General features: G+C 40.4%; 1 protein-coding gene across 1 annotated transcript; it reads right to left on the bottom strand.

Annotated features, from left to right (window-relative positions):
• Positions 1–947: 947 nt before the first annotated feature.
• H2AZ2 (H2A.Z variant histone 2) lies at positions 948–12927 on the bottom strand. The gene is made up of 5 exons (XM_065939091.1): positions 12795–12927; positions 9415–9492; positions 6579–6692; positions 2262–2391; positions 948–1282 (listed from the first exon to the last, which is right to left on the bottom strand). Exons 1-5 carry the CDS (start codon positions 12795–12797, stop codon positions 1221–1223), a joined length of 387 nt encoding a protein of 128 aa, XP_065795163.1. The 5' UTR covers positions 12798–12927; the 3' UTR covers positions 948–1220.
• Positions 12928–18182: the final 5255 nt, after the last annotated feature.

Below are 18182 nucleotides of genomic sequence, written 5' to 3'. Positions count from 1 at the left end.
AATCAACTAACATGAGGGCTCAGGAGGGATATAGGTAAAACAAAATTGACCACAGGATAACTGCTGAAGTTGGAGGATGAGTACACGGGGGTTCATCATACTATTCTCTTTATTTTTGAAAATTTCCATTATAAAATAAATTTTTAAAAATGAGAATTTTGTACTGATACTGTTATATTAGAAAACATTCAAGAAGTTCCATTGTCAATGAAGACTTCTAGGCAGAAAAAATATAATTTCCTGATGGACCATTAACTGGTACATTAACTTAAATCTTACAATAGTTACTTAGAAACTGACAAAAATAATTTTTAAAATATTGTACAAATTACTGAATGTTACTGTACCAATAAAAGATCACTAAAAGCTGGAATTTTAAGCCAAAAGCAGACAACTTTCATAACCTTCACTTCAATTCTAGGTTTAAGGGTGCAGGTTCTGGAGTCAGTCAAATCTAGGTTTGTATCCTAGTTCTGCCTTTTTCTACCTACTAAATAGATGTTTTCTGGCAAGCCATATAACTTCTGTGAGCCTCAGCCTCCATACCTTTAAGACGGGGGTAATAAAATTTCATCAGTAAAGCACTTAGTGCAGAACCTGCCACATAGTAAGTGCTCATTAAGTAATTAAAATAATTTCACTCTTGTATTTCATCAGTTCTTAGACATGTTTTTATATTCTAAGATCTCTGAAATTTGGATGCAACTTATAATTGATGACATATCATGGTTTAATTAGCAGTTTTCTTTCTTTAGTGGTATGTAAAATAATTGTTACATACTACAAATAGGTAGCGTCTAAGATCCAATATAATATGGTATCAACCATGATAGAAGTTGATTCCCAATTTATTTTTCTGAATATATAACCAATTTAAAATTTTAAAAATTTCAAAGGACGAGTAAAATATGTCCAACAGAGCACAAACAGAACAGTTTTGAGACAAGTTATTTTTTTTTAAAAAATGGTTTTTATCAATTCCATTTTTGTATAAAACACATGGGAGGAACCTAGCCAATCAACACAACTGTTGCCACATGAAAAGGTACTTTTATCAAACTTCGAGTCTAAGAACGTACAAATGTTTCTTTTACCATGTCTACAGTAATTGTCTATGGTTTTCCATTTAACTGTTTTAAAAATTCCACATAACCCCATTATTTCTTCTGTCCCGTTACAGTACAATGACAGGGAGGAAGAGGGTTGGTTAAAACAACTCTCTAAGCAGTTTTCTGCTGTCCCTTCTTTCCAATCAGAGACTTGTGGATGTGAGGGATCACTCCTGGAATGAAATGAAATGAAATTGTATTAGCCGAAAAACTTGATCAGTTCAGGTCCTCAGTCCCAAAGAGCAACTCACAAAGAATGAAGGTGTTTTTTTAAACTGAAGGGTAACTGCTCTACAACAGCGCGAGTCAGCTCTAAGTATACATACGTCCCCTCCCTCTGGAGTCTCCCTCCCACTCCACTAGGTCATCACAGTGCACGGAGCTGAGCTCCCTGGGCTACATAGCAGTTTCCCACTAGCTATCTATTTCACACGTGGTAGTGTGTATACGTCAGTGTTACTTTCTCAGTTCCTCCCATGCTCTCCTTCCCCCCACTGTGGTCACAAATCTATTCTCTATGTCTGAATCTATTCCTGCCCTGCAAATAGGCTTATCAGTAACATTTTTCTAGATTCCATACATATGTGTTAATATATAGTATTTGTTTTTCTCTTAGAATGAAGTTTACTTAAATATCTATACCAAGGGATCTCCATCTTGGGGTTTGGGAACCCCCTCTAAAGCTGTACAGAAAATGGTGTGATTTTATGTGTTTTTTTTGAGAAGAGTAACCATAGCTTTCAAGAGGTTCTCCAAATATAATTCAAGAAGGATGAAGAACCACCAACTTATATGTCACCTTCACTGATTCTGACTCATTCAGTTACCCTCAGTCTGACTTTCAAGAGCATCACATTATGCAATTTCTCAAGATGATTTTTTTCAAACAGTTTAAAGGATACACAAAATATTTTAAATGCTTGGTTTCAAACCTCATCTATGAAATTTAGCTGAAGAACTTTCTTTTAAAAACAGCATTGTATGTGGAGAAGAAATATATATTCAGATCCTAATGAGAAGACTAAAATAGTAACAGACTTACCACTTTCAGAATTTAACTTTCTATGTTCTCAGTACTGGATCACTGATCTGAATTATGTATTAGTCATAAAGGCCAAAAACAGTCTACGTTGAAGAGTAAATAATACATACCACCCCCAGCTATGGTAGCTTTGATAAGAGAATCCAACTCTTCATCACCACGGATTGCAAGCTGCAAGTGGCGTGGAGTGATCCGCTTAACTTTGAGATCCTTGGATGCATTACCTGCCAGCTCCAGCACCTACAAAGCATCCATGAGATAGCATATCAAACAAGGGTGAAGTGTTTAAGGATTCTGTTTAGACTTGCAATTATAGCTAAAAGATCACTCTAGCATCTACACATAAAACACAAAAGATACATAAATAAACAAAGAATAATTTGTTTCCAAATTTCTATAATAAGGTTACAGAACTTAGTACTTCGTTTGGTCCTTTTATATTAATTCTCTGCAAAATAACTAGAAACAATCAACTTCTATAGCAAGAAATGTGTTGTTATCCCTTACCAAGATTCTAATTGTGAATATCTAGAAAACGAATATATTTTAATACACCTGTGGAGTCTAATTTTTTATAGCCCTTAACAGCTGGAATTTATAGCTTACGACTTGTAGAAAAGTTTAAAAGTATAAAGATAATTCCTTATTCAGAATTTCTAACACCGCTGGGCTTTATAATATGTAGGCAGTATGCCAGAAGCCCTTTATTCTATAATGGGAATTTTCAGCAAAAGTAATTTCAAAGTCCCAGCTAGCCATAAAACTGCATTTCTCTTTTCACCTCCATAGATTGTACTGGCACTATAAAACTTTTGATGGAAACAATACAAAACTAACTCCACAGAGGCTCCTGATTTAAGTAGAGTGGTGGAAAGCCTTGGTATACATCTGGTGGAATCAGTATGCTTTAAAAACCACTAGTACTCTCTACTCCTCTGCAACTCTGAGTGGACTGAGGTGAGGTCAGGCACCATCATCTTTTGAAAGCTTTTCCAAGTGATCCTAGGTGTGAAGTGAACATTGAAAAGTTAATTACCTCCAAACTTAGATCCAGTATTTCCTTTACTTCTATTAAGGACTAAAACCCCAAACTTAGATATCTGAAAGATACGTGTTGCTTACCTATGTATGTATGCGTGTGTGTGTGTGTGTGTGTGTGTGTGATTATGTATATTTATTATTTAATCTTAACCTAAAAAGTCGTGTGTGTGTGTGTGTGTGTGTGTGATTATGTATATTTATTATTTAATCTTAACCTAAAAAGTCGTGTGTGTGTGTGTGTGTGTGTGTGTGTGTGAGATTATGTATATTTATTATTTAATCTTAACCTAAAAAGTCGTAATCAAAGTTCCTAAGAATAAAGAAAATGGGAGTTCAGATGGGACTTGAACATTCTGGAGCAGAAGCTTGTATCTTCACATGAGTGAACAAAATGCATACCTTTCTGAAAAGCCTGCAGCTAAATAAATATTAATAAAAACTGATATAAAAGTGATAGAGGAGAAAGACTCCTAACTAGTACCAACAAAAATATCACCAACACAAAAATTCCTCCTTGTGACACAGTAAAGTTGAAACTATCAATGTTAAAGTAATGTTAAATCTCCAGTGGGAAAACAAATGATTTGGTAAAGTTAATGAAATGACAGCAGTGATAATTAACACACAGGTTAAACCTAAATCTTTCAACCTAGCTCCCAAGCACATCTTTCCCAAGTAAGAATCTTCCCCTTGCTTCTACTAGACTGGCTAACTCTATCACTTGACTTGCTTGCTACTCAAATTACTCTCCTGATTTGGAATGCAGTTGAAGGAGGCTCATGATGTCCCTTCTGTTTTCCTTAGGAGGATTACTATGGAGGAAGTGATGGTCCATGAATTAACAACTTTTGCCCAAATAACTTATCTAATTTCCTGAAAAGTCAAACTGAGGTAAGATACAGCATTTTATGTGTACAACCACACAGAGCACCAGGACTGATTAGGTCTTTTACCAAATTTCATGTCATCGTATCATCATAATAGAGTTGTGATGGACTTCCTTGGCAGTGCTGAAGAATCCACCTGCCAATGCAAGGGACATGTGTTTGATACCTGGTCTGGCAAGATTCCATATGCCGTGAAACAACCAAGGCCACGTGCCCTAACTACTGAAGATTGTGCACCCTAGAGCCCATGCTCCACAACAAAAGAAGCCAATGCAATGAGAAGCCTAGGTACTGCAATGAAGATCCAGTGCAGCCAAATTAATAACTAATATAGTTATAACATAAAAAAAAAGTATGATGACACTGGTAAAATTTTACTCCACTTCAAATTTTTATTAACTAAGAGTTATCCTGTAACTTCACAAATACTACTTTTTTTTTTGGCCATGATGTGCAGCATCTGGCAATCTTTCCTGACCTGGGATCAAACCTCCCTGCAGGGGGCTGCAGTCTTAACCACTTGGACAGACCATCAGTGAAGTTCACAAATATCACCTACTGCTTATATACATAGTCCAGAATGTGTTTACTTAGCAGTATGGTATTTAAATTATTTTACACTTGTTTGTCAAGTCACTTAAAAATATGGATTACTGACCCTCAGTTCAGGCTTCCCTGGTAGCTCAGCTGGTACAGTTCAGTCACTCAGTCATGTCCAAATCTTTGCAACTCCATGGACTGCTGCACGCCAGGATTCCCTGTCCATCACCAACTCCTGGAGCTTGCTCATGTCCATTGAGTCTGTAATACCATCTAACCATCTCATTCTCTGTCGTTCCCTTCTCCTCCCGCCTTCAATCTTTCCCAGCAACAGGGTCTTTTCCAATGAGTCAGTTCTTCACATCAGGTGGCCAAACTACTGGAGTTGCAGCATCAGTCCTTCCAATGAATATTCAGGATCACTTTCCTTTAGGATTGACTGGCTTGCTCCTTGCAGTCCAAGGAACTCTCAAGTCTTCTCCAACACCACAGTTCAAAAGCATCAGTTTGTCGGTGCTCAGCTTTCTTCAAGGTCCAACTCTCACATACATACATGACTACAGGAAAACCACAGCTTTGACTAGGTGAACCTTTGTTGGCAAAGTAATGTCTCTGCTTTTTAATATGCTGTCTAGGTTAGTCACAGCTTTTCCTCCAAGGAATAAGCGTCTTAATTTCATGGCTGCAGTCACCATCTGCAGTAATTTTGGAGCCCCCACAAAATAAAGTCTCTCACTGTTTCCATTGTTTCTCCAACTATTTACAATGAAGTGATGGGACCGGATATCATGATTTTAGTTTGAATGTTGAGTTTTAAGCCAGTTTTTCACTCTCCTCTTTCACTTTCATCAAGAGGCTCTTTAGTTCTTCTCTTTCTGCCATAAGGGTGGTGTCATCTGCATATCTGAGGTTATTCATATTTCTCCCGGCGATCTTGACTTCAGCTTGTGCTTCTTCCAGTCAGGCATTTCACATGATGTACTCTGCATATAAGTTAAATAAGCAGGGTGACAATATACAGCCTTGAGGTACTCCTTTCCCAATTTGGAACCAGTCCATTGTTCCATGTATGTTCTAACTGTGGCTTCTTGACCTGAATACAGATTTCTCAGGAGGAAGGTCAGGTGGTCTAGTATTCCCATCTCTTGAAGAATTTTCCACAGTTTGCTGTGATCCACACAAAGACTTAGCATAGTCAATGAAAGAGAGGAAGCTGTTTTTCTGGAACTCTCTTGCTTTTTCTATGATCCAGCAGATGTTGGCAATTTGATCTCTGGTTCCTCTGCCTTTTCTAAATCCAGCTTGAACATCTGGAAGTTCACGGTTCACGTACTATTGAAGCCTGGCTTGGAGAATTTTGAGCATTCCTTTGCTAGCATGTGAGATGAGTGCAACTGTGCAGTAGTTTGAGCATTCTTTGGCATTGCCTTTCTTTGGGATTGGAATGAAAATTGACCTTTTCGAGTCCTGTGGCCACTGCTGAATTTTCCAAATTTGCTGGCATATTGAGTGCAGCACCTTCACAGCATCCTCTTTTAGGATTTGAAATAGCTCAGCTAGAATTCCATCACCTCCACTAGCTTTGTTCATAGTAATGCTTCCTAAGGCCCACTTGACCTGGATGTCTGGCTCTAGGTGAATGATCACATCATTGTGGTTATCTGGGTCATTAAGATCTTGTTTATATAGTTCTTCTGTGCATTCTTGACACCTCTTTTTAATATCTTTTGCTTCTGTTAGGTTCATACTGTTTCTGTCCTTTATTGTCCTAACTTTAAAAGTGAGCATATCAAAGTTGTTTGACACTAGTACTGGCTGATAAGATCCATCTAAAAACTGCTATTAAAAGAAACTAACAAGAGTGAGTCTTTTTGTTTCAAACCCATATTCCATGGGTTTCAGCCATTTATGTCTAGGACAACTCTGAGATTCCAACACATAATTATTTTCACCACTAACCTCAGCAGTGAGGTACTCCAGAATCGCAGCACTATACACTGCAGCAGTGGCACCGACCCTTCCGTGGCTCGTGGTACGAGTCTTCAAATGTCTATGGATGCGGCCCACAGGAAACTGAAAGAGAGAACATCCAAACGGGAAACACTAAAGTTTTAACATCACATTACTGAACACAATGAACAGCTGAATGACAAGTAAATCAAGATAAAAAATGTGGTTACACTTACTAGAAGCCAAAATTATTTGCCAATTAACACTTCTTTGGGCTTGTAAGTTAGTATGTCCTAGTACTTAGCCCCAAATGGTCATGCCTAATTTTACACCCCCTGAAGACAGAACTTAAAAACAAACAAAACCACTCAGGGTTTTGCAAGTTAATTCCTGCATAATATGGAATCATTATACAATAAAGAGAAACTATGCAGTATAGTCACCAACTGCACATTCCACAGGGCCTAATAACCGTATTCCTATTTATTTAATTCCTTCACATAACAGGCTCATGTGACTATGAACCTCTACCACCTTCTTTAGGCCCCAACTTCATTCTTCCTTCCTCAATTTCAAGAGGTAACGTCATAGTTAAGAAAACCAACACTGTGACTTCCTACTTTCTGAGAATAGGTCCTTTCTCATTCCTACAGTACCCTAATCCCACTTGTCTATGCCTCTGACTACACCCACCCCCCAGACTCTAAGGACTTTCCTCATCCGGTTACTGCTCCATCATTCAACAACTCAATCACCTCCTTTTCGCTGGCTCCTTTCCTTCTGCACAGTTCAAAGGTCTCTACACATCTAGTCTACAGCAACTGCCTCCAGTTCCAGTCTAGACATCCCTTTCCAAAGGCAAAACTTAAAAGTAAACTTAAACCTCTTTCTTGTCACCCATTTTCTCCCAATCCAAACTTGGCTTCTGTTAAACACCATTCTTAAGGATCAGCAATAACATTTTAATTACCAAATCTACTAGCCACTTCCAGATTGCATCCTTCAGAAGAAAATGCATGACTGTTCTATTTACATTCTTTCCCTAATTCTAAGGTCCCCAAGACCAGGATCCATGCCTTACTCCCTTTTAGATCCTCAGTGATTGACATGTTGTTTGACACAGAGGACCTCGAAAACCATTTTTCTCAGGCCACAGCAATTACACAGTTCGAACACTAACTCTGACTACTCCTCAGTTTTTATTATTTGACTCAGATATGTCAAATATGGTGAGGAGTTCACCAGTGTCTTTTTGTTCTTTTCTCAAGCACTACTGAGGAAACTCATCCCTAGCACAAACTACCAATTTTACTTAAATGATTTTATTTTTTTTTCTTAAAGTGATTTTAAATTTGTAATTCTTGTGATCACTTCTCTTGGAAAGCTAGACTCAAATCTACAACTTTTGGATATTTTCATATGGATGTTTTAGTGGAACTTCCAAATGATTCCACTTAAATTTTTATTTCATAACTTGCTTACTACAAACTCCCCTTAGGGTCTACGCCTTAGAGAAACTTCTGATCTTCCTCTCAAACCTATACCTCTCCTTTCATTTTTTAGGAGCATATATATGCCTTCTATTCTTTTCCATCCCACTCAAGTTCAACTTGGAGAAGGAAACGGCAACCCACTCTAGTACTCTTGCCTGGAAAATTCCATGGATGGAGTAGCCTGGTAGGTTACAGTCCATGGGGTCACAAGGAGTCGGACACAACTGAGCGACTTCACTTTCTTTCTATAGTTCCTTTTGGAGAAGGAAATGGCAACCCACTCTAGTGTTCTTGCCTGGAGAATCCCATGGACAGAGGGGCCTGGTGGGCTACAGTCTATGGGGTTGCAAAGAGTCAGACATGACTAAGCAACTAACACACACACACACAAGTTCAAGTATGCATTCCCTTATTCCTAAACCACTGCAATAACCTGTAATCTGTCTTCCATCTCCCACTTCAAGGTAACGATACTTCAAATAAATTCCACTTGTTTTTTTTTTTTTTGGCTATGCAGCTTGCAGGATCTTAGTTCCTCGACCAGGGATCAAACCCGGGCTCTTTGCAGTGAGTACACCAATTCCTAACCACTGGACTGCCAGGGAATTCCCTCGAATAAATTCTAATTGATATTTGCATGATGTTCTAAAATAGAGAAAGTACCCATAAAGGGTTAAGTTCTCACGCCCCCCCCTTCAGTACCATTCGAATCATGTCATCTTCGTCCTTAAAAATTTTCCATCTCTACCTTATAGTCTGGCCTTCAAACTTTCCTGTTTAAAAAGGATCTCTTACATGTAGGCAATTAATTCTTACTCATCCAGAAAAGTTTGAGTTTATGGATTAAAGTTGCAGCAATTCATATATAGAAAATTTGAAACTATCTAGTGTTCTTGAGTATATATAACTCAATCTACATTTGAAGGTACTGGGGAAAGACTCAGAGGACTAGTGGACAGTCCATTCTTCTATTTCATCCTGAAAGCTGATATACCACTACAAACACCTTCTTCAAAATAAAAACCACAGCATACTCACTTCAATATGATAGTTTATAAAAGAACTAGGAACATAATTATAATCTAGAAATAACAGATTTTAAGACAGCAAAATCACCGAATTTGCATAAGATGTTTTCCTAACTTGTTGCTTAGAAGAGAGTACAAATTAAAAGGCAGTTGCTGGGTGGGGGGTAAAAAAATAAAATAAAATAAAAGGCAGTTGCTTTGTGGTTTATATTCTGACCAATTAATTTCATTATCAAAGGTCAATAGTACATTTTTGTAATTAAAGAAACATCTGAGTCACGAGTTATAACTGTTAAGAAATTAATTTAATAATGAATTGGTTACCTGTAGCCCAGCTCTCTGTGAGCGAGACACTGCCTTGGCCTTGGCCTTTCCACTGTCCTTTCCAGCTTTGCCTCCAGCCTAAGTGAAAAAAGTTCCAGATGAAAAATCAAAAATGCTATTTCAAAAATATCTAGGAAACAAAATTTCTTCTAGTTTTATTTTAGGTAGTTAAAAAAAATTCTCTTTCAATTTTAAATATACATGTCATATTGCCATTTATTAATTTATATAAAGATGATATCAAAACTTATTTAAAATGAGATTTCTAAAAATTTGAACATATTTTTCAAATTTCAGACTGAAGGATATTCATCATCAATATAACTCTTATGTTAGAAATAGTTCATAATAAAATCACTTTTTAAAATGTGAGCATCTATCATTTCCATAGACATATTCAGAACTTACCTCTTTTGAGAGGAAAAAATACCATCTTGAGAAAAAAAAAACCCTCAAAAAATTAAACACAGAATTACCTTATGATCTAGCACTTCTAGGCACATACTCAATAATTGAGAACAGGGACTCAAACAGATATTTTTTACACTATTTGCTATTTTATTCACAGCAGTATTATAAATAGCAGCTGAAAAGCAGAAACAACCTAAACTTCCATCATAGAAAATTGTGGTATATACTGTAAAAATGAAGGAAATTCTGATACATGATACCACACGGATAAATCTAAGACATGATGCTAAGTGAAATAAGCCAGTTTGCAAAAGGACCAATATGTCTGATTCCACTATGAGCTACCTAGTCAAAGTCACAGGAACAGAAAGCATAAGGGTAGCTGCCAGAGGCTGGGAAGAGGATGGAATAGAGACTTGGCAGGCATTTAAAAAATGGCAAAATGGTCACTGTTATGTGCGTTAAAAAAAAAAAAAAGACATTCAAACTTATTCTTAAGGAGTTAAAAAAAACACTTTCAAATGATAGAAATGTTTCTGAAATAACCTGAATGTTCACAAATAGGACACAGTACATAAATGCAATGGAATATTTTTTTTTTTTTTTTCACCCTCCCCAATGCAATGGAATATTATGCAGCCATTTCAACAAATCAATTATAGACATGTGCTGATATGGAAGAAATCACAATACATATTTGTGTAAAAGGCAAGGTATGTACAAGCACAGTGAGCTTTTGTTTATGTAAAAATGAGGTACTGCACAGTGTGTGTATAACATACATTTCTAGAAGGTCACACAACACACCAGCAAAGTTACTTGCTGCTAGGGAGGGAACACTAAGGATCTGAATTGAGAAGGAAACCAACACTCCCTTTTGAACTGCTCTACTTTACTATTTAAATATATTTCTTGTCTGTTAAAAAAATAAAATAAAAAATCAGTTTACAAAACTGGCCAGTTGTTTGAGGGTATTTGTGAAGTAGAAATGGCATATCCCTTTTGTAATGCTTTATTATTTTTTTTTTTTTCTTCTAAATATTTACTTGGCTACACTGGGTCTTAGTTGTGGCATGTGGGATCTTCACTGGGGCATGTAAGATCTAGTTGCCTGGCCAGGGATCGAACCTGGGTCCCCTACATTGAGAGTGTGGAGTCTTAGCCACAGGACCACCAGGGAAGTCCTGTAATGCTTTATTTTTTAGACTAAAAATCAAATGGTATGCCCCATACCCCATGTCTCAGCTGGGTCAATGTTTATCTCTCAAATCTATATTCAAGGGGAAAAAAATAAAAGGCCTTGGCAGGTGTTAGGAGCAGGAACAAAGAATGAATAACTAATTAGTATCTTTCTTAAATTTAATAATCTAGCAAGACAGATTGATTTAAGTTTAACAAAGAGAACTGAGAATCTTTAGATTTCTACAAGAATGCCTCACATATTTTTAATAATTTCTGATCATACTGCTATACAAGAAAAAGATACTGCATCATCTTTGGATTTCTGAGGTCAGTTCAAGTAACCATGTGTTTTCACTTATTCTTCAATCTTTTCAGCTCTCTTTGCCCTGATGTGAAACATAAGAAACATCTAAAATAGTGCATGAGGCTAAAACTATAATCATTATTTCTCTATGACTGAATTATGAAATACATAGTTATCAGTAAAAAGTTATTAACTGCAAAACTCCTCAGGTTTCCCAATTTACTTAAGCAATTTTATCCCTTACTGTTTCAAATCCATTACGTTTGCTATTTAACCTATTTGTTTTTTAAGGAAGTAGGCAGGAAATCAGTTTTTAAAAATCTCAGTAAACTAAATGACTATTTCCGTGGCTTGGAGAGTCCAGATACATTTCTTATGCTTAAGAAAAACAAAACTTTATGGAATTAAACTTGTGAATATAAAATTGCATAATAAATGAATATTTTCTTTTCACAACCTCCTCAAAGTCTGTATACACACCCTCCCAACTTCGCTCAATCATTTTAATACGTTTGCTGAGAAACAAAATACAAGCACGATAAAATTTTTTACTCTAAAAACTGAAGTATTAACCTGGGCTAAGCATCTCCGGGTAGAAAATATGCCAATGGAGTATATTTCATTCAGAAAAAGTTGCAAACTGGATGTCAAGCAAGTTGCAAATTTGTTTAACAGACACATGTTCACGTCTCATCATGTTTAAAAATTTCAAAACAAGAATGACAACTCCACGCCTCCTGTATTTTTAGCCATGCGAACGTATATGTATTTTTAGCTGCTGGTAAAGATTCAGCCAATATATGGTAGGTTGCTAGAGATTAAACGAGTGACACCTTTTGAAACCAGCAAGCATCACGAGAATTGTCGGCTCGAGCAAATCAGTTTACAGGGCAGATGTAATCTATGCCAGAGTCTGCCTGTAAAAGCGCTTCCGTTAACTGCACAACTACAAGTTACAGAGCCCGGGTGCTACCATCCACAAGGTCGACTCCAGATCTAAGACGCGAAAACGTCACAATAACCACAATTTCTGTTTGTGGTTCAGCCCCGGGCAGGGCTGTCTCCGGAGGGCGCTCGGGAGGACACCACTCGTCGCCTCGGCTTTGCTGCTTCACTCCTGCGCGGGGCACGGCCCCCCTCCAACGCCTTTCCCTCTCAACTTCACAAGGAGCCCAGTTCCCTCCATTCGCGTTTCTAAAAAGCCGCACTTTTCTCACCGACGCACAATTAAGGACTCAAAGTCAGTCGCAGTAGCAGTGGAAGTGCTGTGGAGCCGCGAGGGTTCTCCTGCTCAGGGACACCCGGCCTCAGCCCGCGCACCTCGATTCGCGCCGGCGCCGCGGCGAGCGAGGCCGGGACCGCTGGCAGTCTGGCCGCCTGACGCCCGCCCCACCGATGTCGTCGCCGCCTGACGCCCGCCGCCTCAACAGGTACCGGCGCCACTCGACCATCGCCGCCCTCCCGGCCGCCCCGCAGTCCTCACCATGGTCTCGGCCGCTCGTGCCCTCGGTCCCGCCGAGCCGCCGCCGCCGCTAGTGCAGCACCGACCGCCGTTGCCGCCGCGGCCGCCAGAGCCCGGACAATAACCGGGGCCCGCCTCGCGCTGCCCCGGCCAATGCCCGCTCGCCTTGCTCGTTTGAACCCCCGCTGCTGCCCAATCGCGCGCTTTCTTCTAACAAGGCCCCACCCCCTCAGCCCCTCCTCCCTAACGGCTGTTTGTTTTTGCACACGGCACGCGGAGGCGGAGCCTCCTACTCCAACACAGACGCGCCTGTGCGCGACTGGGGGCGGAGCCAAACGCCGTTCTCCGCCTGTCTACAAGGCCCAACCTGACGAACGGAGGAGCTGACCAATGAGAGCTGCAGGCTGGCGGAAATCAGCCGATGAGAACATCGCCCGCGAGCAAGGGAGGCGGACCTTTGGGAAAGACAGCGCAATTGGCCAATGGGTGGACAGATTGGTGACTGCGCTGGCTTTCCCGCTCTTTCTCAGCGTCGACTCTAGGGTTTCTGAGACCTGTTTGGGAAGGAAATGGTCGTATTCGTTGCTTCTCCTCGTGGTTTTTTCACAGACTCCGAGGATTTCCCTGTGCCAGCGGGGACTCGCTCCGTGGTGGGCACTGTTTCCAGGCCTGGCAGCCCTTCTCCGCAGCGCCTTCCCGCTGGCCTTAGGTTAGCCCCTCATTGCAAAGGGAGTGAAATTCGGAAACGAGGTTGGAGTCCCCGCGCCCGCTGCGAAGCTGAGGGACCGGCGCGAAGCAGGGCTTTCTTACTTGTCAACCTACGGCTGCTCCCCACCCCCCGCAACCCCGGCAACCCCTAGGCGGTGTGCTGGCCCGATCGTCCCCTGGACTGCATCGCCCCTGGTCGCCAGGTCCCAGGCCCAGGCTCCGGGCCAATTCTTACCCGCTGCAGTTAGGAACCTTTGCTTCTTTTCACAGTTGTCTGCATTGACGCGCCGGGCAGTGTTCCGGGTGTGTGGAGCCGATGGTCCCCGCGGAGATTTAGTTCTGGCGGGATTTACCCAGGCGGGAATTTCAGAAGTATACCAGATGGGCAGATCCTATCCCAAAGTGAGAATTCTCTTCTGACATGGAGAAGTAACATGGGGGGTGGGAGGACCCATCAGTCTCTAACGAAATGTAACTTGAGTTCCAGGAGAGGAAAAGGGTGAGCTTCTACATAAGACTTTGGAAAAATATGAGTGAAGGTGTTTGGAAACATATGAGTGAAGGTGTAGATGAACGTGAGGAAGGAGGTGCCTGAAGATGGGGAGGAAAAGGTGCACTGAGTTGCACCTTTTCTTGCACTGAAAAGGTGCAAGAGTTGGGAGTCAATCCAGTAAGCAATAACCATTTTTAGTTAATTGCTGCTCCTGCTTTCGTGTTTTTGGCCTCAGTGGATGGCATTACACGTCTGCCAAGGCATCCACCTGTGACTTCACCTTCAACCAGTCACTTGGTGGTTTGTTGGCACTGTTTGAAGGCACTGTGCTAGGTCCTGGGGATTCAAGAGTTGGCAAAATAGACTTTTAACAGTCCTTGATAGCAGGGGTGAGATGTTAAAGAAGTAAACAGACAAATGTGTGAATTTTATAATAGATACAAGTGCATAGTAGGAAAAGAACAAGGTGTTTTGAGAGGTGAAGTGGAGGAAATATAATTTACAATGTTCAGTCGCTAAGTCGTGTCTAACTTTGTGACTCCATGAACTGCAGCATGCCAGGCTTTCCTGTCCTTCACTATCTTCCTGAGCTTGGTTAAACTCATGTCCATTTAGTCAATGATGCCATTCAACCATCTCATCCTCTGTCGTCCACTTATCTTCATAAGGTATAATTTAGCAGTGTTCAGTGAAGAAGAAAGCAAGTGTAAAGGTTCTTGAGGTGAGAAAGAACTGTCACAATGAAGGGACTTTAAAAGCAAACTGGTGTGGCTGTTGCAATTCTGTCCAGATGCCTCTACTTCCTGAATATCAAATCTGGCATCGCCCCACCTCACCCCCCCGTGTATTAACACTGATTTAGTTTAGCATTTGTCATTTTTCACCTTAATAGTGCAAAAACCTCTTAACAAATGTCCTATCCTTTTCTTCCTTCACTTCACTCTTTGTAAAATACAATTCTTGCTATATTTTTCTTTAACCTCATTGACTTTAGAACAAAATCCAGATCCTTAGCATGGTGTAAAAACCCTACATTTTCTGGCTTCTGCTCATCTCAGGTTTTGTTTCTTCTCCTTAGCACCCCTGAAACTCAATCTTGCCTTTGCTCATGCCTTTGCTTGGAACATTCCTCCATCTTAGCTTCTTTTTGGCTAACTTTTACCATCCTTCAAGGGCCACCCCAAATATCACTTTCTTCAGTATGCCTTCCTTGACAGCCCTGATTTGGATGCCTTGTATCACCTAGTGTATTCTGCTATCATCAGTCCTTGTCATGCTCAATTGTGTTGATCTCCCTTGGTTGTCACTCTGCTTGGTACAGTATTTAGTACCCTGAAAATGTCACTTGGCAAATGAAAAGAAACAATACTAACTCAGTTTTAGATAGGCAGTGTGGTCTGTGGAAAGATTTGAGTTTGAGTTTCCTTACTTACTAGTTGTGTGATCTGGGTGAGGGATTTAGTATTATCTATTTTGTCATTTGTAAAACTGAGAATAGCAAAACCTATTTTACAGGTTGTGAATGAATACTAATTCAACGATATATAAAAATGGACTTTCAGTTCAGTTAAGTTCAGGCTCTCAGTCGTATCCGACTCTTTGTAACCCCACGAATCATAGCACGCCAGGCCTCCCTGTCCATCACCAACTCCCGGAGTTTACTCAAACTCATGTCCATTGAGTTGGTAATTCCATCCAGACATCTCATCGTCTGTCATCCCCTTCTCCTCCTGCCCCCAATCCCTCCCAGCATCAGGGTCTTTTCCAATGAGTCAACTCTTCACATGAGGTGGTCAAAGTATTGGAGTTTCAGCTTCAACATCAGTCCTTCCAGTGAACACCCAGGACTGATCTCCTTTAGGATGGACTGGTTGGATCTCCTTGCAGTCCAAGGGACTCTCAAGAGTCTTCTCCAACACCACACTTCGAAAACATCAATTCTTCGGTGTTCAGCTTTCTTCATAATCCAACTCTCACATCCATACATGACCACTGGAAAAACCATAGCCTTGACTAGACAGACATTTGTTGGCAAAGTAATGTCTCTACTTTTTAATATGCTATCTAGGTTGGTCATAACTTTCCTTCCAAGGTGTAAGCGTCTTTTAATTTCATGGCTGCAGTCACCATCTGCAGTGATTTTGGAGCCCCGAAAAATAAAGTCTGACACCGTTTCCACTGTTTCCCCATCTATTTGCCATGAAGTGATGGGACCAGATGCCATGATCTTAGTTTTCTGAACGTTGAACTTTAAGCCAACTTTTTCACTCTCCTCTTTCACTTTCATTAACAGGCTTTTTAGTTCCTCTTCACTTTCTGCCATAAGTGTGGTGTCATCTGCATATCTGAGGTTATTGATATTTCTCCCAGCAATCTTGACTCCAGCTTGTGCTTCTTCCAGCCGGCGTTTCTCATGATGTACTCTGCATATAAGTTAAATAAGCAGGGTGACAATATACAGCCTTGACGTATTCCTTTTCCTATTTGGAACCAGTCTGTTGTTCCATGTCCAGTTCTAACTGTTGCTTCCTGACCTGCATATAGGTTTCTTAAGAGGCAGGTCAGGTGATCTGGTATTCCCATCTCTTTCAGAATTTTCCACAGTTTATTGTGATCCACACAGTCAAAGGCTTTGGCATAGTCAATAAAGCAGAAATAGATGGTTTTTTGGAACTCTCTTGCTTTTTCTATGATCCGGCAGATGTTGGCAATTTGATCTCTGGTTCCTCTGCCTTTTCTAAAACCAGCTTGAACATCTGGAAGTTCATGGTTCACGTATTGCCAAAGCCTGGATTGGAAAATTTTGAGCGTTATTTTACTAACGTGTGAGATGAGTGCAGTTGGGCAGTAGTTTGAGCATTCTTTGGCATTGCCTTTCTTTGGGATTGGAATGAAAACTGACCTTTTCCAGTCCTGTGGCCACTGCTGAGTTTTCCAAATTTGCTGGCATATTGAGTGCAGCAAATAGCCAGTAAATATTAATTTCTTTCCTTAATAGGAAGTTCATTTTCTCACTTGCCATTCTGCATTTCATTGATTCAGATTTTGATGAAAATGGAATCAGGTTGAAAGAAACTGGTTCTCATCACGGACAACAGTAATCTCTTTAGTGATTTATACATCCTGTTTAGACATTAAAGATATATATTAAAGCCTACAGACTTAAGGAAAATGGATACAAGTTTTCTGACATCTGTAAACAGACACAAACTGCCTTTTTTAACTCTTTATGAAGCAAGTGTGTTAGTGAATAAAATCTAGTTTACAGTGAACTGGGGTTGCAAAGAAGGCAGTATTGACTCATAAGGAGCACATCTAACCAGAGAATCTTAAGTATTAGCATATATAAACTACAAACTACCAAACATTAACAAATTATTCACTTTGCTAGATTTAACCCAGTAAGACACAGTGTGCTATTGGTTAGTCGCTAAGTTGTGTCCAACTCTGCGACCCATGGACTGTAGCCCACCAGGCTCCTCTGTCCATGGGATTTCCCAGGCAAGAATACTGGAGTGGGTTGCCATTTCCTCTTCTAGGGGAGCTTCCTGACCCAGGGATCAAACCCCCATCTCCTGCTTTGGCACTGAGCCACCTGGAAAGCCCCAGTATTGGTTCTCAAAATGTGATCCCTAGACAGCGGCATCAGTACCACCTAGAACTTGTGAGAAATGTAGATTCTGACCTCCAGCCTACACCTACTAAATCAGAAACTGTGGTGGGGCCCATCAAGCCCTTTAGGGGAATCTGGTGCACATTAAAATGTGAGAACCACTGGTATAGTATAAGCTATGGTCTGTTGTTCAGTGTTGACTGATTATTGCCCAGTAGTCTCCTCCGAGGAATTGTACTTAGTCGAAAGGAGCTGCATCACCCAAGTTTAACCCCTTTTCAGCAGGCAGCCTCCTTCCGAGGACTGGTGGAAGTGAGATAGCTGCCCAGCTGCTTTGCCTTAGTTTGGGACAACTCTGAAGGGTCATTCCAGGTCCAGAATTTTCTGTGTGATTAACACCAGTGTTTGAACTGCATAGCAGTTCAACTTCTCCCACTACTTAATCCTGTTTCCTTCATTTTCTCATAATAATGTTGCCAAGAATATCACTGTGGAATCACAGTAAACTTCATGAAGGTAAATTAGAGTCTGGGGGTTGTTGTTTAGTCACTGAGTTGTGTTGGACTCTTGCGACCTCATGGACTGTAGCCTGCCA

The sequence above is a fragment of the Muntiacus reevesi genome, chromosome 6 (assembly GCF_963930625.1).
Source record: "Muntiacus reevesi chromosome 6, mMunRee1.1, whole genome shotgun sequence".
NCBI classification, from domain to species: domain Eukaryota; kingdom Metazoa; phylum Chordata; class Mammalia; order Artiodactyla; family Cervidae; genus Muntiacus; species Muntiacus reevesi.
Note: the sequence above shows the minus strand (reverse complement) of the source record. Positions and strands in the feature narration are given on the sequence as shown.

Excerpts from the sequence above, each read along its gene's own strand:
- H2AZ2 (XM_065939091.1), bottom strand. Across the intron at positions 2,392-6,578 it reads TGGAGTACCTCACTGCTGAG|GTGCTGGAGCTGGCAGGTAA; the intron begins GTTAGTGGTGAA and ends GATGCTTTGTAG. Across the intron at positions 1,283-2,261 it reads AGCTACCATAGCTGGGGGTG|GAGTGATCCCTCACATCCAC; the intron begins GTATGTATTATT and ends ATTTCATTCCAG.